The sequence below is a fragment of the Myxocyprinus asiaticus genome, chromosome 13, assembly GCF_019703515.2.
Source record: "Myxocyprinus asiaticus isolate MX2 ecotype Aquarium Trade chromosome 13, UBuf_Myxa_2, whole genome shotgun sequence".
In the NCBI taxonomy this organism is placed as follows: Eukaryota; Metazoa; Chordata; class Actinopteri; order Cypriniformes; family Catostomidae; genus Myxocyprinus; species Myxocyprinus asiaticus.
In genome coordinates this window covers 31,931,298-31,959,050 of record NC_059356.1, presented here as the reverse complement: position 1 = coordinate 31,959,050, position 27,753 = coordinate 31,931,298, and the positions used below count along the sequence as shown (strand labels likewise).

Here is a 27,753-nt window from a genome sequence, read left to right as displayed (position 1 = left end):
TATTTTATTATTATTATTATTATTATTTTTAATTCATGAAGATGGGGAAAATCTATTTCACACAATTCAGAACTGACTCTATGAATTATGAGTGTGTTGCATTAGTGTGATCTTCAGTTGCTGCCCTTCACACTGGAAGATCAATCCCTTTAAATTGGACTGGCTGTTTGATGGGCTTCTGCTGAACACATGCTCTAAACCATGCTAACGCTTGCTACAGCAAGCAGTTTTATGACTTCTAGTAAATACTGTGCAATTCAGCAGCCTGAATAGAATAAATTCTGAACTCCCAGGAAATGGTTTCACTGAGAAAGCCTATGCACACAGACATGCAGCTCAGCTCCAGTTGTTAGGGAGGAATGATTCCTTTTAAGAAGGTCATTACTTTTAAGAGCAAAGACAAATTGTCTTTTAGTAAAAATCAGTATTTTCTGTACTCCACTTTACAATAACTTCTCAAAGCATTTAAATAACCCCTGAATGTCAAATAGAACTTTGTTCATTTTCTTTTTACAAGACTAAACAACTTATTTTGGTGTAAATGGATCAATTCAACATGCTTTTTCAATTGATCCTCAAAATAATATCATACACCTTGACTTAAAACTGTTAGTTCTAGAGAATAAAGGCACATGCAACTTTTCTGTGGATTTAAAAGAGAGATGTACATATCATACCCTATAAATACCATACTGGTGACTTACTCATGAAAATTAGTCTAAATATAAACACAAGAAGAAAAGTCACCAAGATTAAAATTTTTAAGCTCTTTTGTTTTTATCAAAAAGACAGGATTATAGTGCATACATAGATAAATATATAATTTAGTACAATCAGTAATAGACAGTTCCACAGAGTTCCATTCATTGTTTGTACCGTAACAATATGTTCAACATATTTCCAAAAAATTAGGATGTTGGGGTTTATGCTTTTGCCATTGACTACTGCTAATCAACCCATTAATGCATGACAGAACAACAGAAACAGGCAAAACCCAAGTGCCAATAACCTTTAATACAACCTAGTGGATGTTGTAACTGAAATGGGCTGTACTTCTCCTGTGTTCGGCTGCAGCAGTATTGAAGGCAGCATATAAACATTTATCTCCTCTGCTGTTTTTAAAATGAAGGCATCTTCAAGCAGATTCCACCAAGGGAGGAGTGCATTTCATGTATAAAATTGGCAAATTCTCAGGAGCATGTCTAGCTGTCAGGGCAAGAGACCGACAGATGCTTCGGTTCAGTTTAAACAGCAGACAGACCTCTGCCTGCACTGCACAGTCCTTATGGCAGTGTATGTAGTTTTGTTCCCCACCTGCCCCAGCTGTCAGTGGAAAAATGCTCCCATCCACATATTATATTTATAGTCCCATATTTCTCATCGCTAAGGCCCAGCTTGCTGATCACACACCTCATACAATAATCGTACAGTTATTTATGTCCATCCTCTCGAGTGATCAGACGATATTTGGCCATTGTAAAATGACCGGCCGAATACTATGCCCACTTAACCGATTAACAGAAGTGGTATTTTGCTCCAACATGATCACACAGGAAATCGACATGCTGCTTCTGAATGTTCATGTACCCTAAAATCGACACATACTGCCGGATAACTGACACATGCCATCCCCATCAGATATTTTTTCATCAAATAAACCGTGTTCACCTCTCCCTGTGATGCCTTGTGGGTGTAATCTCAGAGACACGGTTTCTGGTCCTGTGGAAACCAGGAAGTTATCGTGTTCACACAAACAATGATGAGCACGATTCAGTTTTACTCTAAACAACATTTTTACTCCACTGATGGTTTGGTTAAGGATTGGGGTTTGGGTTAAGCCCGGTGCACACTGTACGATTTTGGCCACGATTCTGCTGTTTGAGACAAATTTCGGGAATCCTAAAGGATTTCTGTCATCATAGGGCAAAATTGGCAATCTTACAACGTTTAGTGTGGCATGCTCACCGATGACCGATTAATAGCCTTTAAAATGATCTTTAGCCTCCAATGAAGTTCTGGCAGGGTCAGAAATTTTGCATCACATGCGTATAGTGTGACTGCTTTTATGACGACCAGAGGAGATAGTCCACTCCTCTCTCGCACCCCAATTCACTGTTTTCAGAGAAACCCCGCTGAGTGTGCTCCTTGTAAAGAAACCTGCTCCACGTTTGCACCATAGCAACATTTGTGCCCAGTTATCTCTACTCAAGCTCTTTCAATGTTTTTTTTTTTTTCATTTCATTTTATATAAAAAGTTGTAATAAATAAATAAGCAGAAAATACCTGGAGAAAAGTGTAACACCTCAGCAATATGAAAGCATTATTCCCCGAATTAAATAAATACTATGACTAAATAAATGATTGCATGTTTTTTTTTCTTTACATTTATCATGCATTTTCTTTACAACTTTATTTTAATTACTATTTTAGCCTAATTTTAATCAATTTACTTAAATGTCTGTAAACTTCTTTAGTTAAGATTCACACCACTCCAATTTCATAAAAAAAAAAAATAAAAAAAAACATTTTTATATTGGTAAGAATTTATGGGACATTTTAATCCAAATTAGCAGATACAGTTGGATACAATTATAGAAATCTGTCATGTTTGTGCATTATCTATAGGGAATTTGCAAACGCAATACATTATTAGCCTACATGAATTTTCTACATTTTGCATGGCCTATTGGTTACTAATCTAAAAGAGGAGAAAAACATACTATAACAAAACTTTTTTGTAGGCTACCTCCCCCACTCATTCTCAACATCTGTAATTTTCTGTATTTGTGATCAGGATGTCTTATTAAAGGCCTATTTGACAAAATTCATATTTTTATATTTTATGCTAGTGATGGAGTGGTATTGGAGCAACGGAAATGCTGATGCCTTGACTTTCAGAAAAAAAAAAAGATGGAAAAAAAACTACAACTAAGAATACAAATTTTGGCAAATCTTTCTGTTTCGCTTCTATTATGCAATGCTAACATTCAGTGATCGGAACGATTGGGACCACAGTCTGACATAATGTCGCACAGTGTGCTATGGCGATCTCAGTGCTTTCATATTGTACAGTCTGACAAGCAACAATCTTAAAGGACTGTAAACATCCAACAGTGTATAGTGGGCTTTAGGGATTAGGGTAATGAAATATGCATTCCTTTTGGATGCATAACTTAATTTACAACTAAGAATACAACTTTTGGCACTACACTGTTTTACCTGTGGATATTTCACCTCAACAACAACTGGGGGCAGTGGTTTGCGAATTTCAGAAAGCACAGACTTCAGCAGATATTGCTGAATTCACTGTGTGATCAGTCTGTTCGCTCATGTAACACTTGTAAAATATACCAACAACTTTGAAAATGGATAAAATATATATATATATATTTTTTTAAATATTGTGGAAAATAAGATAATTTTAAGAGAATCAATTTTGTGTGTCATTTTATGAACAATACATTGTTTTATGTATATATCCATGCTGCTCTTTAGATATTGTGTCAGTATTGTGCATTAAAAAAACCCATATCACTCGATCACCTATCCTCACCCTCATTTATTAAAACAATTCAAATCAAAATTTTTAACCCCCGAATCCCCGTGTTTCGAGATATCCACCCAAGAGTCTCTCCAGTCAGAGCAAGGCCACCTGTGCAGAACTGGATGTACCTCCATTCAGCACTGCTCCTCTCCCAGAGAATCTGTGTTGTCTCCCTTCTCCATCGGAGCCGGTGGGGACCGCATTTTCCTATGACTGCTTCCATGACTGCTCCCGTGGCTTGGGTAAACGTCTATTGAGCTGGAGATGGACTGGACAGACCTGTTACGAAAGTAATGGAAGGCTTCCGGGTCCAGAAAGGTTTGCTCCTCTCGCAGGCCTTGCTCAAAGAGCTTCCGTTTGTGTCGGAACTCAATCACCGTCTTTGTGTAGGAGTTGAGAGTGGTGACGGACGCAGCCATGCAGCACGTGAAGGAGCCCCAGGCCATACTATGATACATACAAAAACACACATAATTTTATGTACAAAGACAATGAGTTTTTACATTCTACATAGGCTACTTTTGGTAGTTACCTAACCGTAGTATTTTTAGCATAGTGTATGGCAGGGTCAGAAATGAACCAGTGCTCGGTGTAAAAATGGCACTGAACATGACAAAAAAGCCCTAGATATTTCAAATGTGAGGTCAAGAAAGATCCCGTTGTGAATTCCTCCAGGTTTTATCTGTTAAGTACCATTTGATATATTTCAATACTGTATATTCTTTTAGGCCTATTTATTTAGTAACTTACGGGATTAGGATGGTTTCAGTATTAGTTATGGGTTTAGCAAATGTTAAAATGTATAGCTAATATGCCATGCTTTTCATGAAAAACACTAGAATCAGTTCTGAAATGAAGTTTCATTTTAAAGTTCTGGATGAGCATGTTCATTTAATCCGACCAATCACATCGTCAGAGTAAGCGTATATAAACAGCTGCTTATGTCCATGCTGCGACGATTCCTCCAGTATCCCTCCACTGCCCAAACACCTCCCATCTATTAATTAAAACTCAACAAGTCGGGTATTCGAGCTCGGGTCAAGTCTCGAGCCCTCCTCCAGGGACAGTTTACACTATCCTCATTGCAGGATTACATTAACTTGCAAACTACTGAAAATGTAAAACGTTTAAAAAAACACTTCCAACAACTCGATAAACAGTGATAAAGTAAATTATATAAAAATCTGTAGAAAACGGTAGACAGCGGAGAGCTGTATAATCTAGTATGGTGACCAAATAATTATTTCAAATGTTTGTCAGCAGAGCATTTATTGTTATCTTGTGCATTATTTACAGCAACTTCTGTATTTGATATTGATTTTATTTTAATATTAACAGCCATAATTGTTCACATTAGCCTAGTTTCCATCCACTTTTTGCGCTATTTTGTTATCGACAAAGTGAAAATGCGTAAAAAAAAAAAATTTGCTAAATTTACCGTCTTCTCCCTGTTTCCATTCAAATGGCCTTTTATCAATAAAAATGGTGTGCGTGATGACGTCATGCCTAAAAAAACACGTTGTCGCAAAAGTTTTGGTTTAGTGCAAAAGAAATATGCCCTTAAGTCGTTTCCATTCAGAAATGTGTGTTTATCGCTAATTCGCTTCCCAGATGTCCCTAATTTTTTTTCCCCTGAAGTTTTGGTAAAATGGGGAGAGTATTGCGACAATTCATTGAAATTAGACAGCTTACTGTCATTTTAATTTCACAAATAAATGCAATCAGAAGATATGGAATTGCAATCAAATGGGAGCAGTTATCCTTCTGTTAGGACTGTAATATTGGTCCTGATGTTGCACCTATCTCAGGTTGCCACCGTTTCGAACCCGAAAACGAATCGTCACGGCCCTGTTCAAGCAGTCAACCTGCAACAAGTAGTGGGGGAACTTTCAGTCTTAGTATAAGGACCATCCATCGATGTGTATATGCTGTGTGCACAGCTATTAAAGAAAAATTGATGCAGAGTAATATCAGGGTTTACATATGATACATTCTTGATATTCAATAGGCTATTTTGAACAATCATCTAATCTAAAGCATTGCCATCACAGCTGCATTATGTCCCGCATATTTGTCCAGCAACTTTTAATGACCAACTGAACTTGATTATCATCTAAAATTAATTTTAGTGTCATAATGCAATTTACATTTTCTGAAGAAGCTCACCAAATGTGATCCGAGGTAAAGAGGGTTAGATAAAAAAAAAAAAAATGTAAAAGTTCAAAAGCTCGTTTTCTGAAAGTGAACTCATTGGACAAATAGTTCTGATAGTTTATAGTCTTGAAGTGTATAACATTTCATTCAGCTGACTTTATTTGTCTACAGAACAGGGAAAGGCTAACTTAAGTTTGTGTAAAGAAAAGGCATATATAGGTCTAAAAATATATATATTTTTTGTTTGGTAATTGTTTTTAATTTAATGCGTTTTTCATTTGGTAATTTATTTAATTTAATATAGGGAATTTTGCCAGCATTTTTTCAAAAGCTAAACAATAATTTTATAGAATTGTATGTTCGTGTTCCAAAAAAGCACACTGAAGCTTTTCTCCTAGTATTGTGTATTTATTTTTAATTTAAAAAATCTTTGTGCACAGAATGTTTTTTAATTTTTTTTTATTGTGGGCTAATTCCGTGACTGCTGTCTATTATTTTGAATGGTGTGAAAAAGCAACTTTAATAAATAAACGGATGTCTACCGCAATTAATCGCAAACAGTGGCCATTAATTTGTTCTCCGTGCACTTGTCCATGTGCTTGATAAGAGATATTTGTGTTGGTACTCCTGGAGGTGTCATGTTTTCAGTGATCGGATCTTTATGCCGTTCAGATCAATCCATAATCACGTAAAGTAAATTGGCTTTCAAGGATCCTATACCTTGTCGTCATGGTTAACACAGGCAACGATTGGGGCAAATTCTGTCATGTGACACAAATTTTTTATGTTAATGCCAACTTTCTCGACAAAAAGTGTTTCCAAACCAGTTTTTCGTGACATTTGATGTATCGACATAGAGCTTATGTGCTAGAGTTAAACGGAAAAATATTATGTCGACACTTGTGAAATTTTAGCGATAATTTGCATTTCCATCAGCTTAATTTTGATGCGCTAAAACTTTTTTCACAAAAAATCCTTGGATGAAAACGTAGTTACTGTGTGTTTTAAAAAAAAAACCCCTAACAAATCAATTCTGGGGGCAAGTAGTGTACCTTATTTAAAAAGTTAATTTGTAATACTGTTGAATGGTCAATCCACATCTGCGTTTTGCCATTTGAAGTTTTATCTATCCTCTATGTACTATTCAGCATTTCGTCTTGATTTTCTCTTACCTGGGGTATAAAAGTTATCTTCCCCCAAAAGTAACTGTGGTTTACTGTATAGACAGCAAATTACCATAAATTCCCAATCAGAAAATGTGAGAGTGCAGCATTTGTGCTTGTGTGCTGGGTAAAATAAACCTTGAAGTGTAAGGGTTTCAACAAGCTCAAGCTTCAATTATCCTTTAATTTTCAGCTGCCTACCATTTTCAGAAAGGCAGGTAGTAAAGAAAGAGAGCAAAAAGAAAAAAGAAAAAACAAACAAACAAGAAATTGGCCAGATGGCAGAGGACAAATAAAGCTATTTTAGTCTAGACTAATGGATGCCAGGCAAGCATCTGTGGTAATTCAGCCAATGTAAATACCACTTTCATGCCTGTCAGAACCCCAATGCATGTCTCTTATATCCAAGCGCCAAAATAACACAAATCATTTGCTGGGAGATCCAATACAGCCCTTCTATCTCTCTATCTCTCTAAATTTAGCTGGATCTTCACCAAAAAAGAACATTTCAAAATAATATCTGAGCATTAAAGGGATAGTGCTCACAAATGTCCAGGCTGTTCTGTCCTTGGCCACATTCACATTCCCCTGACCATGGACAGAGCAACTTGGACGTCCTGCTAAATATCTCCTTTTGTGTCCCGCAAAAGAAAGAAGTGGTTTGGAAATGAAGACAGAATTTAAATTTTTTGGAGAACTATCTTAGTAAGTTTGTATTTTAAGCTTATACACAATACTTCACCTCTAGTCTGTAGTCCCTTTACAGATATGTGGGTCAACGTGTCCTAGGAGAATAAGGAGTGAAACTGAAGAAACCATTATCTATTTATTTTTTTAATTTTATCCCTTTGGGTTGCCACTTATTGTCACAGTCTGTCTCCCTCATGATCTTCAAGGACCCTTATTTTGAAGTTTTCCTCCGGACTACATCTCCCAGAATCCACTGCCCTCATCACTTCCATCTGTTTCCAATCCTCCTCACCTGTCCTCCATTCCATCATCAGTCATCGTTTGTATATATACCCTCCTGTTTCGTTCATTCCTTTGTCAGTCCTTGAAGTGTTATGTTGTGTTAGGTTTAGCTTTATTGGTTTGTTCCACTCCAGCATTTGTTATTAAGTGACTTAACGTATCTACTCCTGTGTCTCTTCCACTCCAAGAACCCAACGTTACACTTATATTGAAAAGGGAGACTCATATTGGAGTAAATGAAACTGAAATGAGAAGAGTCCGCAAGAGCCAGATTCATTTGTCACAGAATGAGGACCAGACACCCACACATCTGTGACTTGTGAGGATGCCTCCCCTCTTTGCCTCTTTGAATTATGACAGAATACAAGGAGAAACACTGGGATGGTCTTCAAATGGAACTGCCACTGGAGAATCCCATTCAGTTGTTGATCAGAAACTACTGAGGTTACATATATAGCATTTGTGGGTTTAAAATACCATAAAATAAAAAAAATTTACAAAATTGAGTCCCTATAGTAAAATTGTGAAACCACTGCTTAAGAAAAGCAATCTAGTTTTCCAATTTATCATTTTCAAGCTAGATTTTAGGAAAAGTTGTGCTCAATTTAATTTTTAGTCAATATTCATGTGTTAAAAGATATGTCTTTTTATTGTGTAATTTTTTTATTCTCCCAAATTTCCATTTTTATTAATTTAACCAGTTTTATTGTTTGACTTGTTTTTGTTTTTTTTAAATGCAAATAATTATTTTTTTAATATGTCAAGCACTTTGAACTGAATTTGATGCAAGAAAGGTAAATTATCATTCATGTATTAATTATTATAAATAGATGTTGTATGTGATTAACACATTCACTTCTTATAGTCTATCAGATTTAGATCAGATTAAGTAAAAAAGACACTTACCAGAAAGACCAGCTGTAGTCCCATGTGTGAGGTCTCCAGTCCTCTGGACCCAAACTGACTGTGATCTGGAAGACCTGTGTGTACATCATGTGAGCCACCATCCCCAGGAGACCTGTTAAGGAATGCACACCTCGACAACATGTATCCACACACGTGCACATGTACACAATCAAATGGTGATTTTTTTCATATTGTTGTTGAATGTAGATAGAATGACTTGTTAAAGGAATATTTCACATAAAAATTCTGAATCATTTACCATCATGTTGTTTCAAACCTGCATGATTTTCTTTCTTCCATGAAACACAAAAGGAGAAGTTGGGCAGAAAGTTAACTTTCATGGTAAGGAAAAAAATGCAATGGAAATGAATGGTGACTAAGGCTGTCAGTCCCTAACATTCTGTCTAACATCTCCTTTTGTGTTCTACAGAAGGAATAATGTGAGGGTGAGTATATGATAACAGAATTTTCATTTTTGGGTGAACTATCCCTTTAAGCACTGTATGGATGTATTAGTGTGTTTAAATGAAAGTGTATGTATAGAATATGCACCATAGAGATATATGGAATAATATATGGCTTATGATACATATTTACAGTTCAATCAGAAAAAATAAAAACTATTATTTAGCCTTTCTATTGATTACATGGCAAAGTCCCTGCATATGTGCAGGTAGATGCCATCTGTTCCCAATCACATAAGGTACAATAGGATCAGTCAAGTATGTCTAGTGTCCAGCACACAAAAGCATGGCTGAGGGTTGAATAAGGTGAATTCATTATGAAACCGTGCAACTGAAGTTCATCACTTGCATAACATTTTCGGTATTGAACTGAAGTAAATGTATTGAGGAAATTAAAATATGACTATAAACTGCATAGTATACAAAACAGGCAAAATTATAAAAATGGCATGTTGAATAGGAAAACTGATATTTGTTTAATGCATAAACAACAAAAGAAGTGTGATTCTTGAATTTTTGGTCATTTGCTGTGATGTGTTCTGATTAACAGGCTTGTCTATATAGTTTGAGTGTTTGGTTTCTAAATGTGTTTGATTTTCTGTGGTTTCAGGTTCTTTGCAGCAAATTATTCACTACATAAACACTCTGTGGTGGGCACAAAGCATGTTTATCCACTAAACCATGTTAACAATGAAAAATAAAATATTGAACATTGCCACCACAGACTGAACATCACAAATTATTTTTGATAGGTCACAGGCAGCAGGGATAAACAATGCTAAAAACAAATAAGAAAATGCAAATAACTATGCAAATGTGCATAGTTAGGAAAACAAAATAAAAGAACATTTCGACTTTTAAACAGAAGAGAAAATGCTTCCCAAATGTTTTTGATGTCAAAGGCTGTGTATAAGATCAAACTCTATGGTATGTTGGTGCAAATGAATCTGTCACTTTGTAGAAGCTAGCCAAATTGACAGATGCCAACATAGACAAGTTGCTTGTCATCACCTCATCCTCGAAAACCATGACCAAATATGACCCAGACACTACATTCAATATGGGTTCACTAAACAGTTAGAATAACTTCAATGAAATTAAGAAATCTTTTATCACTGAAACTGATACAGTAGGTGTTATGCTTTGTGTATACATTTTGATAGATTGATGTTGATTGATGTTCTTGCAGGACCCATGTGAACATGTCAGTTGAATCCAGTGGTTCATCTCTGGAAGAATTTCTTTCTGATTCCCAAAACTGATGCTGCCATCAGAATTAAAGACCGTAAAGACCCTAAATGAACAAAGCTGTGGGGTATTCAGCAAATCCCATAATAGGAAATTCAAAAAGCAGCAGCTGTTCTGGCTTTCTGATTCCTGGGGTTTACCCACACTTCACTGGGTTGCAGGGTGAGATGTAGTCTGAGGAGAGACCGCTGTGTTTTCCACATCATCTCATACTCAAACCAATCTGTCTTGAGTGTGAATTTATTATTGGTTAATGTTTTTCTTTGTGTTTGTTGATGTAATCCACTGCATTAATTAGCAACGTGTAACCAAATCACTGACTTTAAAGGTGCAGTAAGCAATTTTTATTTTGGAATGCAATGCCTAAATCGTCCCCACTATATGACAGATATCGCTAAAATAGGTGTCCTGAAAAATCACACCTGTCTCTATGACTGCCCTAGACTCTATAAACAGCAAATAACAATCTGAGAAGTGGCCCACACTTTTTAATCAGAAATCTTAGCCAATCAGAATCAATGCTCTCTGCCTTGTAGGTGTTCACTGACATCCATTTGGATGTCAAGTCTGTAGAGCGCTGGTGATTTTGTAGAGAGGGTGTGGTTGAAGGGACTGGGGGAGAATTACTGATTTCCTAATAATTGCTGAAGTTCTTTATGGAGTTCCTTCTAACTGAACATACTTTAAGTTTTGCATCATACAAACCTGGAACTTTTTGTATCACTATAATTTGCAACCGAACAAGTCAGAGAATAAGGCAGTTTTCCTTCACAGGTAATAAATGGACTAAAGGAATTTACAATTAGTTTCTCTAAGTGTGTGAGGTGGGGACAAGGGTGGAGGCCTACCTGACAGCACAGTGAAGACTGCAGCGAAGGCGTTCAGTTTAAGTCCATCAATCACATTACTGGAGTGAAAAAGCTCCAAGCACATCAGACTGAAGCCAACGACCAGCAACATGATGTATAGCACCTCAGACACAACTGACAGCCAAAGGACACCTGCAATACACACACACACACACACACACACACACACACACATATTGGTGATGAGCAAAGCACACTATTGTTGCCCCATAATTCTGTCTGTCAGTTTTATTCATACAGTCAGGTTTGAGGGAGAATTTAACAACTCTTGTCCAGTCTGTATCACTAGAAAATTAACCCGCATTGGAAATTATTTTGCATAATTCTTCTTTACGTTGTATACCATTTGTAAAGAGAAGACAGCAGTTTTTAGTTCACTATGTAGAGATTAACAGCATATTCCTTTATAATATCTGCTCCATATGGAGGGGTCTTGAGAAAATCTGAGACCAATAGAATGGTTATATTTAGCATCTTTCTAACATAACAAATTTTTTCATAATGAATGATCAGCATAACAATTGGAATGTTATCCCAGAATGATTTGAAAATGTTCCAAAGAGCATATTTTGTGCTTCAATGGCAGCAAGAAAATCTGATCTTTTGTACAAAGTAATCAACATGGTCAATGTCTTAAAATTGCTTATTGGATTAGTGACGATTAAATATTTCATATTCATTTTACATAATATTTCATTGTTTAAAACCTTTCAAAATCCTAAATCTTGCTGTTTATTTCTAGGTATAAATTAAATTTTGAATCCAAGATTTTCAATGTGGTCTCAGATTGTATATACTCCACTGTATGTACTCAAAAAAGGAGACACATATAAATACACAAACACTCTTATGTTCTCCCTAAAAGTTGACTTTCTCATTAGGGGCAGTCAGACTAGACTTGATATGACAGCACCATCTGCAATTTGAAAAGCAAAGCTGCTTTTGTGTCTCAAAAGAGTGTTTAATATTTATTTATTTTATTTTATTTTGTATTATTTTTGAGAGATTAAAGACACCTCTGACTGCATCTATCAGACTGACTCAAATGTATTTCCATAACAGCCATCAGCACTTTCTAATTAGCAGAATTCCCCATCGCCCCACAGCTTCCTCAGAGAAGGACTCCAGCGGAGATAATAGGGGTTGTTTTAGTCTGAGACAGTGCAAACATAACACTGTCTTACTTACTTTCAACTTTACATTCAGTTTAGTCCATTGTCTTTGAATGTGAAAACCAAGAATACCCTTTATTCACACCAAATTTTGGCCAGATTTGGACTTCCCGATGCAATCTCTCACCCCAGTGGTAAAAAACAAAAGATGAAAAACTTAAAGAGAAAAGCAGCCAACAGGTGATTAAAGCATCTTTACCTGATATGTGATGGCATTATGCAATATTAATGTCTGGAGTGTTTGTCTTCAAGAGTTCAAACACAGCGGGACACCTTTGAAAGTCCGTCCTACATTCTTCAGAGGCAACTATAAACAATGTGTCAATTTTCTTGGGGGCTCCTTGAGGCAGTCCCAGAGAAAAACACTGTTTGAGGACTTAATATTGTCTATGTTGTGGCCTCATTGAGAGAGGACAGCAGAAATAGAAGCAACCTAAATCACTTCTGTCTGCCTGATCTGAGCATATCTGGCAATCATAAATCAAATTTGTCTCTCTAATTTTCCACAAACAATTCTTGACTTGTCTGAATACAAGACAACATTTTTATAGAGCGGTGAATTTGAAAACACTTAAATCAAAATGCACTACCATCATACTTTGGCAGGTTTGTCTCACATTTGATTATCACTGGAGACCTTGAGAGTCATAATTTATAAGATAAAAAAATCGATCTAAAGGGAACAGGGAATGGTGTAGTTTGCCTTGCAAATATTCTCCCTTGAAACTGTGGCAGATGTAATTTGCAAGCAAATTTAATTTCCCCTTGTTGATTGTGCAGTATTATCGCCAGATTTGTTCAAGGCAAGGGATCTATTATGCAGCAGTCCCCTAAACTGAAATGAAAATCCATATTCTAAATGTAATATTTCCCAAATGAACACTGCAATCTTGAATAAGCATAAAAAAGTTGGCCTTTGAAAAAAAAAAAAAATGGTAAAGAAACACATTATCAAATATTTCTTAAAAATAACACATAAAGTTGTCCACATTAGATAACGCATTTGTTTAAATGATAAAAAACTACAACAGAATAGAATAAGGAAATGCCATAAGCCAGATTCAAACTTGCATCACCCATATGAGCACCACAGTTCAATGTGCACATGCACAAAGCACTAAGCTATGACTCCTACAGCAAGACTAACTCAGACTAACTTCCTAACTTAAAGCATATAGTGCAAAACCTCACTGACCTAGAGGATGTGAACTATTACATCCACACTTACAAATGCAAACACATGCTAACGCACTTACACGCACCACACAAGTAGCATGTGTAAAAAAAATAAGCAGGAATGCTCCAAGACGAAGACAAGAGATCTGTCATTTGCAGGTTTCAGTGTGCTGTCGGACAAGCCTGAACGCTACTCTAATGATAGCCATTACTCACCTCTCTCCGACGCTGGAGCCAGATCAATAAAACTCCTGCATTTCTCACCTGGGAAGACACAAGACGACCAAAGAGTTAGGATCTGTGCACCACCAACTCATTGTAAACCAATCATAAAGTCTAGAGTCAGAGAACTCAACTTCATCTTTACAGTGCTGCTTTCCAGTGATAAGACAGATTTTCACAGTTTGCTTCACCCTGGGATAGGTTAAATCTATCACTTGAATGTTGAGTGTCTAAAGACCTTGAGGTGTTTCTAGGGGTGTTGAAGTGTATAATTTCTGTGCCTCTAGCGCAGTGGTTCCCAACCTTTTTTCCTTGAAGCCCCCCTACTTACAAGAAAGTAAAAGTACCCCTCCTTATCACTCAATTTGCTTATCACGTTGAGTTAGATGAGGAAGCTGACATGCGGTCTTACTGGTATTGTGCATTTTATCGATCTGTGACCGCCTCAAAGTGCATGAGGTTCTGTGAACCCCCTCTGGCACCTCCCTAAGTGGGAGAGCGGACCCCAGGTTGGGAACCAATGCTCTAGCAGCACTAGTTAGTTTTGCTAAATTAATCATTAGCTGGGTTTCCATCGAAAAGTTTAGCATTTTTTTAAGCGCATTTCTAAAAATTAGACTAAAGAAAATACTGATCGTTGCGCATTTCCATCCACTATGTAATGCACATTATCATGAGGGAGCCACCTTGTCATGATGGAGCAGTTGAATGACCTCCCTGCTTCGGAGAGAGTTTTATTTGCAAGATTTGACGAGCAGCTGTGGGTTAAACACTTCCAAATGATAAGGGCTATGTTCAAAGTGTTGTGTGCCAAGGTCGGACCTTTCATTGGGCCAGTCACATCAACCTATCACACGCTCATTACACAAGCACGAATGGTCAAAACACAATTGTTTTGCGAATAAACTGTTTTCATTTCCTTAATGCACATTTTAACTAATGCGAAACTCTAGAAAATCTACCTCCTCCACGCATTAAATTTGATGTGAATTTAGAAAGTTTATTCGCATATCAAGCGTTTCCATTCAGGATTTCTTATGCGCAATTCCAAAATGTGCATAAAAATTGTTGGACCGTTTTCAGTCAGATTTCCCGAACACTCGCTGCATTTTCCTTGGTCAGCCAAACAGATAGTCCCACCTAAAATTCACACCATTGGTTGAGCCAGTGTTACTAGTTCAGGCTGGTTGGCATGCTCAAACAAACAGAGCAATGTTTAGATAGCACCGTAGAGCCACAGTATTCACAATTTTTGGAGAAATCAATGCACGAATGGCTTACTTATAAATGTCTTTGCATATTAAGCTGGGATAGAAGCAAGTATCAGCATCGAAACATAAAATCTCCATATTATTTCGGAATTAGACATTTTGGATCACACAATAGGGCTGCTCAATTATGGAAAAAAATCATAATCACGATTATTTTGGTCAATATTGAGATCACGGTTATTTAACATGATTACTCGTTGTCTCTGGAAACATCATGCATTTACTGAACTTTTTTTTTTAAACTTGTCTTTTTAACAGTGGATTTCCTTGAACTTGAAATGTAAACTGCACTGGGTACGGGAGGAGGCTTTTGTCATATGATAATTATTTTATGTTACGTATGGTGGTCAGATAAAGAAAAGCCTCAATCACCATCATTTACAGCAGCACACTTCCATGGAATGAGATCTACTTTTTCATCATGTTATTGCAGCAAGATCTACCATGTAAAATAAAGGCTATACATTATCACAATACCAAACTGTCAGTAGTCAGTAGTGGTTTCAAGTTCTTAAGTAAGACTAAGACTAGTAAACAGTCAGTAATAAAATAACAATAAAGCAGTGCTTTTTTAACAGCTTTAAAAAAATTTAACAGCAGTAAACATTCAGAATTAAATGCAACATAACCAACTACTGGTCTTTACTGTATGATTATAATACATTAATACATTTTAAAGCTACTAAAGTTACTCAGTCAAGAGCAACGAGTGGTTTTCTCGTTTTCTTGTTATGGTTGTTTGATTATTATAATGACAAACTAGACGGCAGCAGGTCTATTAGCTTACATTTACTCTTACAAGTCTGACATTTTAATGCAAATCTGCTTTTTTCTCCACTGTTTACATTCACTTTAGACATCACTCTCTGTGTTTACATGGATACCTCACCAAGACGGACGTTTTGGCATAATTTTGAAATGTATTTTCGGAACACACGTGCATGTTTGGATTCAATTTGGAGAAGATTCAATCTCTCCCTGGTCACTTCACACAACTCATATATGCTGCGCTAACCGCACAGAGAAATGCCAGTTTCAGAGTTTATTTTCATAACCCCACTTCCTTATTATCTGAACTTTAATAAAGAATGCTTTAAAGATATAATTCTGGGGTGTTTCATTGCAAAATGGAATGCAGCACAATAATCATTTTATCTCGATTATCTTGTTTTCATAATCGTTCAATCGTAATTGAAAATAAAATTCGATTAATCGCCCAGCCCTGTCACACAACCAAGAATGTTTGTATACTCCTGCTTTATATCATGATAAATTACAACTTTAAGACAGTCCAATGAGTCTCTGAAATAAAAGAAGGCTGTAGAGTTTTTGGTGCATCTTTTCTGCCCCTTTCAATTTGGACTTTTAATTAAATTGGTGAGGATCATTTGAGGCTCAGGGACATTTCTTGATAAAACTTTACTGTGCAACTTTGAAAAAAAAATATTCCATTGAAGGTGCTAAGCTGTGCCTAAAAGAGAGAAGACAGAAATTAGACAAAGCTGAGGAACATAACAGAACTCCTGCCCCACAAAGAAGCCTTCATCTCAGACCCCATAAAAATCTGTGATTATGTGATCTTTCTTCACATGTGCTGAAAACAATGGCAACATGTGGCTATCTAACATTATTTCACTCCAAATCCTCCCTTTTCCATTCGTTAAAAAACGTTATTGTATTAAAGGAATAGTTCACACAAAAATAAAGATCTTGTCATCATTTACTCACTAACACATTGGAACACAAGTGGAAATATTTGGCATTATTTTAGTGCCAGTCATCATAGGTGTATTATGGACTGGGCCAATGCGGCCAGTGCCCAGGGGCCCTATGCTGCAAGGTCTCGTGGCCCATCAACTTAATGTTTATATACGCTTGAATATGCGGGCCCCACAACTTATAAAAGGCCCCCTCAATAGGGCCCTGTGAATATGAGGGTCCCAAGCCCTCTTATAGGACCCTTTTGCCTTCTTGTTTCTAATTAAATTTTTTAGCCTCTCTTTAACCCTATAATGCTGTGCATATCATATTTGATACATGACTTTCTAAATCCTCTACATCATCAACATGATCAAAACTTTGCTGAAAACCCGGTTGTATGCAATGCACTAGATGTCTACTGCCCCCTGGTAAATGTTTTCATGCTCTTCTGGAAGTAGAAGACCTTGTAATATACAGGTGCATCTCAATAAATTAGAATGTCGTGGAAAAGTTCATTTATTTCAGTAATTCAACTCAAATTGTGAAACTCGTGTATTAAATAAATTCAATGCACACAGACTGAAGTAGTTTAAGTCTTTGGTTCTTTTAATTGTGATGATTTTGGCTCACATTTAACAAAAACCCACCAATTCACTATCTCAAAAAATTAGAATATTTTGACATGCCAATCAGCTAATCAACTCAAAACACCTGCAAAGGTTTCCTGAGCCTTCAAAATGGTCTCTCAGTTTGGTTCACTAGGCTACACAATCATGGGGAAGACTGCTGATCTGACAGTTGTCCAGAAGACAATCATTGACACCCTTCACAAGGAGGGTAAGCCACAAACATTCATTGCCAAAGAAGCTGGCTGTTCACAGAGTGCTGTATCCAAGCATGTTAACAGAAAGTTGAGTGGAAGGAAAAAGTGTGGAAGAAAAAGATGCACAACCAACCGAGAGAACCGCAGCCTTATGATTGTCCAGCAAAATCGATTCAAGAATTTGGGTGAACTTCACAAGGAATGGACTGAGGCTGGGGTCAAGGCATCAAACACACACAGACATGTCAAGGAATTTGGCTACAGTAGTCGTATTCCTCTTGTTAAGCCACTCCTGAACCACAGACAACGTCAGAGGCGTCTTACCTGGGCTAAGGAGAAGAAGAACTGGACTGTTGCCCAGTGGTCCAAAGTCCTCTTTTCAGATGAGAGCAAGTTTTGTATTTCATTTGGAAACCAAGGTCCTAGAGTCTGGAGGAAGGGTGGAGAAGCTCATAGCCCAAGTTGCTTGAAGTCCAGTGTTACGTTTCCACAGTCTGTGATGATTTGGGGTGCAATGTCATCTGCTGGTGTTGGTCCATTGTGTTTTTTGAAAACCAAAGTCACTGCACCCGTTTACCAAGACATTTTGGAGCACTTCATGCTTCCTTCTGCTGACCAGCTTTTTAAAGATACTGATTTCATTTTCCAGCAGGATTTGGCACCTGCCCACACTGCCAAAAGCACCAAAAGTTGGTTAAATGACCATGGTGTTGGTGTGCTTGACTGGCCAGCAAACTCACCAGACCTGAACCCCATAGACAATCTATGGGGTATTGTCAAGAGGAAAATGAGAAACAAGAGACCAAAAAATGCAGATGAGCTGAAGGCCACTGTCAAAGAAACCTGGGCTTCCATACCACCTCAGCAGTGCCACAAACTGATCACCTCCATGCCACGCCGAATTGAGGCAGTAATTAAAGCAAAAGGAGCCCCTACCAAGTATTGAGTACATATACAGTAAATGAACATACTTTCCAGAAGGCCAACAATTCACTAAAAATGTTTTTCTTATTGGTCTTATGATGTATTCTAATTTTTTGAGATAGTGAATTGGTGGGTTTTTTTTAAATGTGAGCCAAAATCATCACAATTAAAAGAACCAAAGACTTAAACTACTTAAGTCTGTGTGCATTGAATTTATTTAATACACAAGTTTCACAATTTGAGTTGAATTACTGAAATAAATGAACTTTTCCACGACATTCTAATTTATTGAGATGCACCTGTAATTTCCAAAACGGCTACGTTCATATTGTGATGCACTCGTCTTTTATATGTGAAATCATTGCTGATTTTGATAAAGTAAAATTAACAATAGCGTTTATATTGTTACTGATGTTTCAAAATGAGTATGTATTGAATTAAAGCAACATGTGCTTGCTTACAGTTTCATTTTTTTTATAGAAAAATAATTTAAAAAAATAAAAATTTCTGACTATTATTTCATATGTAAGGCTTTATAGGGTTGAGCTTTATGCTTTGTTTGAAAAGTGCTGTCCAACAAAAACATTTATTTCAAAAAATAACTGGGCTTAGGTGGTTGGGAAAAAGTAGACATTGATTTTTTTTTAATTTTATTTTGTGTTGTGTACAAAAGTCTAATTAAACTAGATATGTAAAGTTTGTTCATACAGACTATAATGTTGGTTTGGCAAAGCCTTGTCTGAAAGTTTAAAATACTTTTAAATGCTTCAAGTTAGAAATGTTTACAGGTGTTACAGTAAAAGAAAGAAAAAAAGAAAGAAGAGAGCATCTTACAGCAGATTAAAGGGCTTGTGTGTAAGTTTTGACAGCTGAAGTTTGAAATCACAAACATTAAAAAACAGACTTTTGGCTTATTTGAACATCCTGTCAATGTAATGTAGTCTAGGGGATTTTGGCTTAAATGATGACTTCACAGGGCTTTTTTGAAGGGAGATTAATAATGGTAGCCAAGCTGTAGGGTCATTCCAAACAGAATTTCCAATAAAGCCCCACACCTTTCAGCCCATCGAAGCTCTCACAATTGAGGGTAAAGTCTTTGAAGGAAACAGGGTATAAGGATGATCACTTCTAAATGGAACACACCATAATTCAGATGAGTTAGAACAAATATAGCAGCACGAGCCAGAACTGCCTAAACTCTTTGCCAAGTTTCACCAAACCCATGCATAGATGCTGGAAGTTTTTTAAATTCTAAATGTGTTTAAATTTTTAAATTTGTTAAATTCTACAATATTTAAAGTGTTTGATGAAGTTAAAATATTTCATAATGTATCATTGCCCCTTTAAATATATGCACATGTACACATTTAATACACATTTTGTCACATTCTTGTCTTTTTATGCATAATTTGTAGTAATTACAAGTATTTAAATTGAGTTTGCATTATATATAACAAATGTTAAAATGGTACTGTCTCTTTAAGAACAGTTCAGTGAACGTTTCTGTTGAGCGGTTTCTTTACCACATCTGTGCTGTGTGTTTAAATAAATTTGATTGTAAATAACAGAACGGGTATTTAAAGGGAATTAAATCAATGAAAATTTATTTTGCATGGATCTCAACTAGATAATTGGACCGTTGGGGCCTTAAAAGAAAATTGGCCCCGGGGCCCTTGCTAGTCATAATCCACCCCTGCCAGTCTCCATTCACTCTCATTGCATCTTTACAATGAAAGTGAATAATGACTGAGGCTAACATGCTGCCTCACATCTCTGTAGGTGCTCCATGGGAAAAAAAAGGAATTCATTTTAATTTGGAACAAAACGAGGGGTACAGGGAGTAAATAATAGGGCTCATTCCACGAGATCTCGTGATATTAAAACGTGACGACGTTTCTCGTTGAGGTGAAAAGCTGTCTCACGATATCAGCATGACGGAGTGTGAGGGTGAAATTAGCATAGAAGATGCCCCTGCCACTTTTAAATCGTTTGTGTGGCAGCATTTTAGGTACCCGGTGGAAACAATAAACAGCGACAGAGTAACAGACAAGACACGAACAAAGGCTGTGTCTCGTTTGGAAGGCTGCGTTCTCTGGAGGTCGCATTTATCGGCCACATACGTCATCGAGGCTGTCTGGTTTCATTTTTAAAAAATTTTTTTTATCTATTGTCAATGCATTTTATGTATATGCACTTACATTTATACAATTGTTAACCTTTTTTGCATTCCCAATAAAAAAATAAATAAATTAAAAAAAATGAAACAAGACAGCCTCGATGACGTATGCGCCCGACAAATGCGACCTCCGGAGGACGCAGCCTTCCAAACGAGACACAGCCAATATGTAAGCACTGTAAGAAATTGATGCCGTACACCGCGGCTAACACAAGCACTATGCAAAGACACCTACAGAACCACCGCAGCTCTCAACTAAAACATAGATGAGAACTCCTTCAATACTGTTTAAAAAGCATCCCAGGGTGATACCTCAAGATGTTGAGAAAATGTCAAGAGTACATGTCAGCAGATTCTAGGCAAAGGGTGACTACTTTGAAGATTCTAAAATATAACACAGTTTTGATTTATTTTGGAATTTGTTTAGTCACAACATAATTCCCATAGTTCCATTTATGTGATTCCATAGTTTTGATGACTTTACTATTATTCTAAAATGCGAAGAAAAAAAATTATAATAAAGAATGAGTAAGTGTTTCAAAACTTTTGACTGGTAGTGTATATAGTGTTAAAATATCGTCTCGTCTCGTTCTCGTGAACCCAGTATCATGTATTGTCTCGTCTTGTGAGCTAAGTGTATCGTCACACCCTAAGTAAATAATGACAGAATTTTCATTATTGGGTGAACTATCCCTTAAAGTATCAACCTTCCTTCTAGACAGTGGTTAACCAAGGCATAGGCAGGGGTGGCAATGTTCTCTAGAGCAGCACAAAAACTGCCCTTGCATTTCTCAGTCATGCTCTCCACATGTTAATAATTTATCCTCATGCCATTAAATGATCAGATCCAGTGAAATTACACGATAAATGCAACCACTGTTGTTGATATTCCTTCTGTGCCATTTTTATTGGTTTATTTTTTTCTAAATTTCAACCGAGCAACAATTGAACTTGTGACCTCGTGTACTAAAAACAAGATATACTCCTCTACGCCATAACATTTCATGTACATACAGCATGAGGCTGAAAAAAGGATGAAATCCTTGAACTGCCCCTGGTCTACAGCAGTAAGACATGTTTAGAATATTTTCACTGTTTATCACAACCCGATCTCATGAAAAGTCTTACATTATTTACGAGTTGGCTTCATTTCATATGGTCTCGCACGATGTTGTTCACATAAACTCAAACGACTTCATCACGTGCAAATTCCCGGATGTCTAATGAAGAAGTAAGCACTAGTTCCGCGCACGAGGCGTTAAGGACATACTTATTAATATTATGCCCTTACCCAAACCCCTTATCTAAACTTAACCAATCAGTAGAGTGTGTAAACATGATAGGAAGCTGTTGTGTGTGACAGAAGCAAGTAGTTGTCGCGTATTAGATGGAAACGATGTCCAGCGACATCATTGGCTGTAGTGTAAGTCGTAGGAATTCAAACGAGTGCAGTCGCACGATATCATACGAATTAGCCAAATTTAGAAAAGTCGTACGAATCCTGACGATTTTGCCGTGAGAGTGTGTTGCTTTATCACTATTCATGATGAAAGTTTTACAAGTATGCACAGAAAACAGTGCTAATCATTTTAAAACAATTTCATATATTGTGTCTGTGTCATATTTGCTTTTTTTTTTGGCCCTGACATTAGAGCAATGGCTATAAGTGGGGTGCAATTTCTCTTGCACTGTACACAGTTCGAAAAACACATTACATCTATTCGCATTACTGTAAGACTTTGCAGACAAACTTTACAGACAGAACACTAATAACTTCAAGCTTGTCAGATGCATATAGCACTCATATAGTCAGTCTTCAAAACTTTACTCCATTGTCTACATTTCAAAGTTTTATTACCTTCAGAAAACAAGATTTATAGTAGTATTTAAATCTGGCCAAAGTACGAAAAAGGTTCAAATGAATGCAGATAAACAGCACCACCAAACATTTAACAGGGATTTAAAATTAAAAGACACATTAAAATCACCAGGAAGGAAATGCCACTAGTGGTTGTTTTCACAGACTTGCCCAGAGTGACAGCAGAAATAAATTCAGGACCTTCTAGGAGTTCATTATTTGACTGATCGCACATAAGGTTGCATTGAACATGACAGGGATTCATATTCTGGCTTTCATATTCTGGACCTACTAAGTGCTCTTCTCTCATTACAACACCCCTGAGCTTTTTTCTCAGTAAATAAAGCCCCTGGAGGGAGCTTAATCCTTCTGCCAGGTAGATAAGTGGCCCATGGAAACCTCCACTCAATTTGAATAACGGAATCTCACTGCACCAGGAGAAATAGGACATTAAGCAATTCCAAAACGGCTGGTGATGCAAGAATGTGAGTAATTGAATTTCTAGTGGGCTTTATTTCAACAGTTAGGTGAGTCGCATGTGGTAATCATTTAATTTATTTCAATGACATGAAATGTCTACAGTGATCGATTTTAGTCCTCTTTTTTTATACAGACTTATTTGTAGACTGTTCACTCACATGTTTGAATAGAGGAATTAAAAAAAAAAAAATAACTTTGAAAAAAACAAAATTATGCTACTTCAAAGTCATTTCAAAATTATATTTATATCTACATGCTTTTAACAGTTAAATATTATTTAGGGCAAATGTGGTTCAATGCTAAGACTAACCCTTTGAAAAAAATTGCCAATACCTACACTGGGGGAGTAGAATGGCATAGACTGGCTCGCTCATTACGGAACTAAAAGCTCTAATCATCTTCATTCAATCCATTCCTGTTTTTCCAATACCCTATGTAAATAAAGAGCCCTGGCTTTTGATTGGCTTCTAATGTGTTTAATCTGCTATCAGAGGTTGGTGAAGGGTAATTGCATCAGTAATGAGCGTGAATGATTTGGTGGCCATTAGCATTATTATGTGATACTGTATGATCAGGCAGTGAGCAAAGAGAAAAGATCTTTAAGTACTTACTATCAATTACTGCGCTACATTTTCATCTTCTCTTTGAATATTATTCCTCTCACTGAATTATTAGTAACATTCTTGAGACTCAGTTAAACCTGGGCATCGGTCGTTGCTGCTACATAACAAAACTCTTTACAGTTATTGATGCCTTTTGGAAATACAATTTATTATCAGTGTGTTAAACATGTTTTGAATTAGCTCTAATTAATGTAATATACTGCATGTAGGGGAAAATCAATGAGCAGTGTAAATGTACAGTAATTGCATATTATACAGTTACTTCCCGATTGTGATACCAGTCTGCCTGAGAACATACAATTATCTCATATTTAATACTGACAACCTGTTGTTAATATACTGTATGTGTGATATGAAAAGCTCTACTGAGGAGATAAGAATAGATTTGACTGTCTGATGTACTTTTTAAAGGCATAGTTCACCCAAAAATGAAAATTCTCATTCTCATCATTTACTCACCCTCCTGGCATCCCAGATGTGTATGACTTTCTTTCTTCAGCCAAGCACAAATGAAGATTTTTAGAAGAATATTTCAGCTCTGTAGGTCCTCACAATGCAAGTGAATGTGTGCCAAAATTTTAAAGCTCCAAAATCCAAATAATGGGAGCATAAAAGTAATCCAGATGACTCCAGTGGTTAAATCCATGTGTTCAGACACTATATGATAGGTATGGGTGAGAAACAGACCAATATTTAAGTAATTTTTTGTCATAAATTCTCCTCCCTACCCAGTAGGGATCGATATGCACAAAGAATGCGAATCAACAAAAAACAGAAGGAGGAGAAAGTAAAAGTGAAGGAAAAAGGACTTAAATATTTATCTGTTTCTCACCCACACCCATGATATCGCTTCAGAAGATATGGATTTAACCACCAGAGTCGTCTGGAGTATTTTTATGTTGCCCTTATGTGGATTTTGGAGCTTCAAAATTTTGGTACCCATTCACTTGCATTGTATGGACCTACAGAGCTGAGAAATTCTTCTAAAAATCTTAATTTGTGTTCAGCGGATGAAAGAAATTCATACACATCTGGGATGGCACGAATGTTTACATTTAGATTTAAACTGCTTCTGTATTTTTATAAAGAATCATAAACTTACCAAGATGTTCAGCAAACTGACAAGAGCACTTGGTATAAAACCACTGAGCTTTTCTTGGCATTTGTCTTAGCACTTGAATTAGCAACTCAATTAACTGAATCAACTTAAGTCATTGTCACAACAACAGCAAAAACAACAACAACAACAAAACTATATGCACTTGCTGTTTAAAATAAAGGAGTGTCTGCATGGCAAGAATACATACAGGAATGTAATATGTTTGTAATATTATGATAATGATGATGACACATCATTAAGCAGAGATTCATCCGAGCTGCTTGCATGAATGTGTGATGAGTTTGCAGCACAAAGACTTTCTGACACTGTTCTCAGATTAATCCTAAATCCCATTGATCACTAGATAGAGGATGGTTGCAACAACAATAAAGATGAAGAAAATAGGGGGAAAAAACTAATCAAGTCACATAACTTAATCTCCATCAGCGTAATCACACATTGACCTTCTCTCCCTCTTTTGACAAAGTCTGTTGGGTAAAATTCAGAATTACTATACTGTCCTTCTTTTCTATTTATGTCTGTGTATTAAGGAAATTGTATCAGAGCATCTGTGAGAACACTGCTCATTGCACTTTGAACTCGATAACCAGGGCTGGTACTAGGATGCGATGTTTGGTGGGACAATTGTATGTTTGGGGGGGGGGGGGCAATGTTGATTGTTTCGCAGTCAGTCCGGGGGAGGAGTGCCCCTTGATTCTTGATTGCCAGTCAAGACGGTTGAATCAGAAGTTCCCCTTAGACCTGGCCATGTCGGTAACTTTTGATTATGTTTTCGTCTCCTGACATACCCTTCCTGTCATCACCCTTTGTTGCAAGTCCTTTTAAGTCCCTCATACATAGTGCATTGTCATACTGAAATCATCTCTTGAATTGGCCTTTGTCTTTTTTCCTCTTTGAAAGCACTGCATAGAGAATTGCATCATATTGTAAAACCCAAAGAAGAACAGCATATTTCTGTGAGCTATAAGATATTTATATTATTTCTCAGTATGTGATCAATACTGAGTGATAAATGAATAAAACTTTCCTTTTAGAAAACATCAACCTTTTTCCTCCATTTGACAGATTATCCTTAATCAATTGGCTACATGTCATGCTGGCAAAAGGTACTCAAAAAAATATTTTAGCCAGTTTGTTTTTAAAGATTGACGCATTTCAATTTGATAACAATATTCCGTCAAATTGAATTGCGTAAACTAATAAAACTTACATTTATTCAAGTTTTATTAATTTAATATTATTAAGGATTACACAATTCAATTTGATTGAATTTTGGTTATGAAATTTAAATGCATAAATCTTACAAATAGGCTACACTATTTTTTGAGTGTAAGAATTGTCTTTTTCTATCCCACAGCTGTTCATTGTGGGAATTAAATGTATTAAAACTATACATTTTAGAACTTGTTCTCAATACCAATTAAATAACATTAAACACGTGAAAGAGACAGAAAAAGAGTAAGAGAATGGCATTTCATATTCTATTCCCTTTTAATGGATGTCCTTTAATCTTGTGTCATTCAACTAAGCAAAAAGTCCCCTGAAGGCCTAAAGCAGAATTTTTGACAATGACAAACTTAAACTGAGTTTGAAAAAAAGAGAGCATCCTTAAAAATATGAAGCTCACACACAGGCTGTCTAAGAGCTATATGCCACACTGTTCTACAGGGAACGTTGTTACCTAACGGTGCCTCTAACAAGTTCCTCAAAACTCATTGAGAGTAGAGTAAATCCTGACAGATGTTTCCAAAGCTGCTGGCGCGCAATCATTCCGTCGTTAACATCCATTGCGCAACACATTCACATTGCTTTACGCACGACCTTTTTAAGTTTCCACACTGCGCAAACACAATTCATCATGAAAATACCATAGGGTAGCCTATTTAAAAATACATTATAAATAAATTAATAAAACTTCATTATTTAGACAGGATAGGATAGGCTATTTAGTCAGACAAAATGCCCTTGCAAGCAGACAAAACAAGCAAGCAAGTGGATGCATTAGGGGCCATTCACACAGAAAACGTTTATTGCGTCCGTCCGCGCTGTTTTTCACTTGTTTTTCTATACAAGCATGCGCTAAACGGACCTCTTTGACAGTCTCACTGTTTTTGTCAGCGTCTCGTGCAGGACGCCGTGTAAAGTTAAAAAGAACGTCAGCTGCGTTCTGTTATATTCGTTGCGCTGCGTCTAACTTTTCAGCGCAATTACTGTTCTGTGTGAACGGCCCCATGCGCACTTTGACAAATGTACAGGGATTAGATTTAAATGTTTAAATTACATTTAAACAAAAAGACCAGTCCGTGCCATTAGAATTCGCTTTGAAATGTAGTGGCGGTTGAAATCTTAACGAACTCTCACCTTCTCCGTGGATATTCTCCTCACACGAGTACCAGATCCCAGTGTGAAAATGCCGAAACAGAAAACGGTCGTCACCCGTTTCCCAGCTATAGTGAACTTTGCTCGGGTCTGTCTCGTTCACCCCATAGTCAATACAATTATGCCGTCTTTCCTTACTGCAGTTGGGTTTGGGGACCCTCTGAGTTCCTTCGCACCAGTAGGTCGTGATGAACGCCGTCGTTGAGAATAATAGAGCTAACAGATTTAAACCCACAGAGAGCAGAGCGCGGCATTTTCTGGTGGTCTTCATAGTTGCTCATAGGTCTTCATGAGTTCATTCAAATCTTTGATTGCTTTGAGGACGATGGTAGAAAGTGGTAAGGAAAGCGCAGCGGCTGCGCTCACCTCACCTCTGCTCACCGGCCCGAAATGACAGCGACAGGTTGGATTCACACATATGAAATGAGCGTCACTCCTCAGACTGACACGTGTGGATCCAGGTTTTAAAGACGCGTGAAGCGTAACATGCCGTCAGACGTGACTGAAG

General features: G+C 36.8%; 1 protein-coding gene across 1 annotated transcript; it reads right to left on the bottom strand.

Moving 5' to 3' along the window:
* Positions 1-27,753, bottom strand: LOC127450107 (germ cell-specific gene 1-like protein). Its single transcript, XM_051713904.1, has 5 exons — positions 27,228-27,753; positions 13,885-13,932; positions 11,300-11,452; positions 8,740-8,851; positions 1-3,991 (listed from the first exon to the last, which is right to left on the bottom strand). The coding sequence occupies exons 1-5, from the start codon at positions 27,514-27,516 to the stop codon at positions 3,679-3,681; spliced, it is 915 nt and encodes a 304-aa protein (XP_051569864.1). The 5' UTR covers positions 27,517-27,753; the 3' UTR covers positions 1-3,678.

What these genes read in the sequence shown, in the direction of transcription:
- LOC127450107 (XM_051713904.1), bottom strand. Translation starts at nt 27,516, where the DNA reads ATGAAGACCACCAGAAAATGCCGCGCTCTGCTCTCTGTGGGTTTAAAT. An exon ending in GGAGAATATCCACGGAGAAG is followed by an intron (nt 13,933 to 27,227) that starts GTGAGAGTTCGT and finishes GTGTCTTCCCAG; the next exon opens with GTGAGAAATGCAGGAGTTTT. An exon ending in GACTACAGCTGGTCTTTCTG is followed by an intron (nt 3,992 to 8,739) that starts GTAAGTGTCTTT and finishes TATGTATCATAG; the next exon opens with TATGGCCTGGGGCTCCTTCA.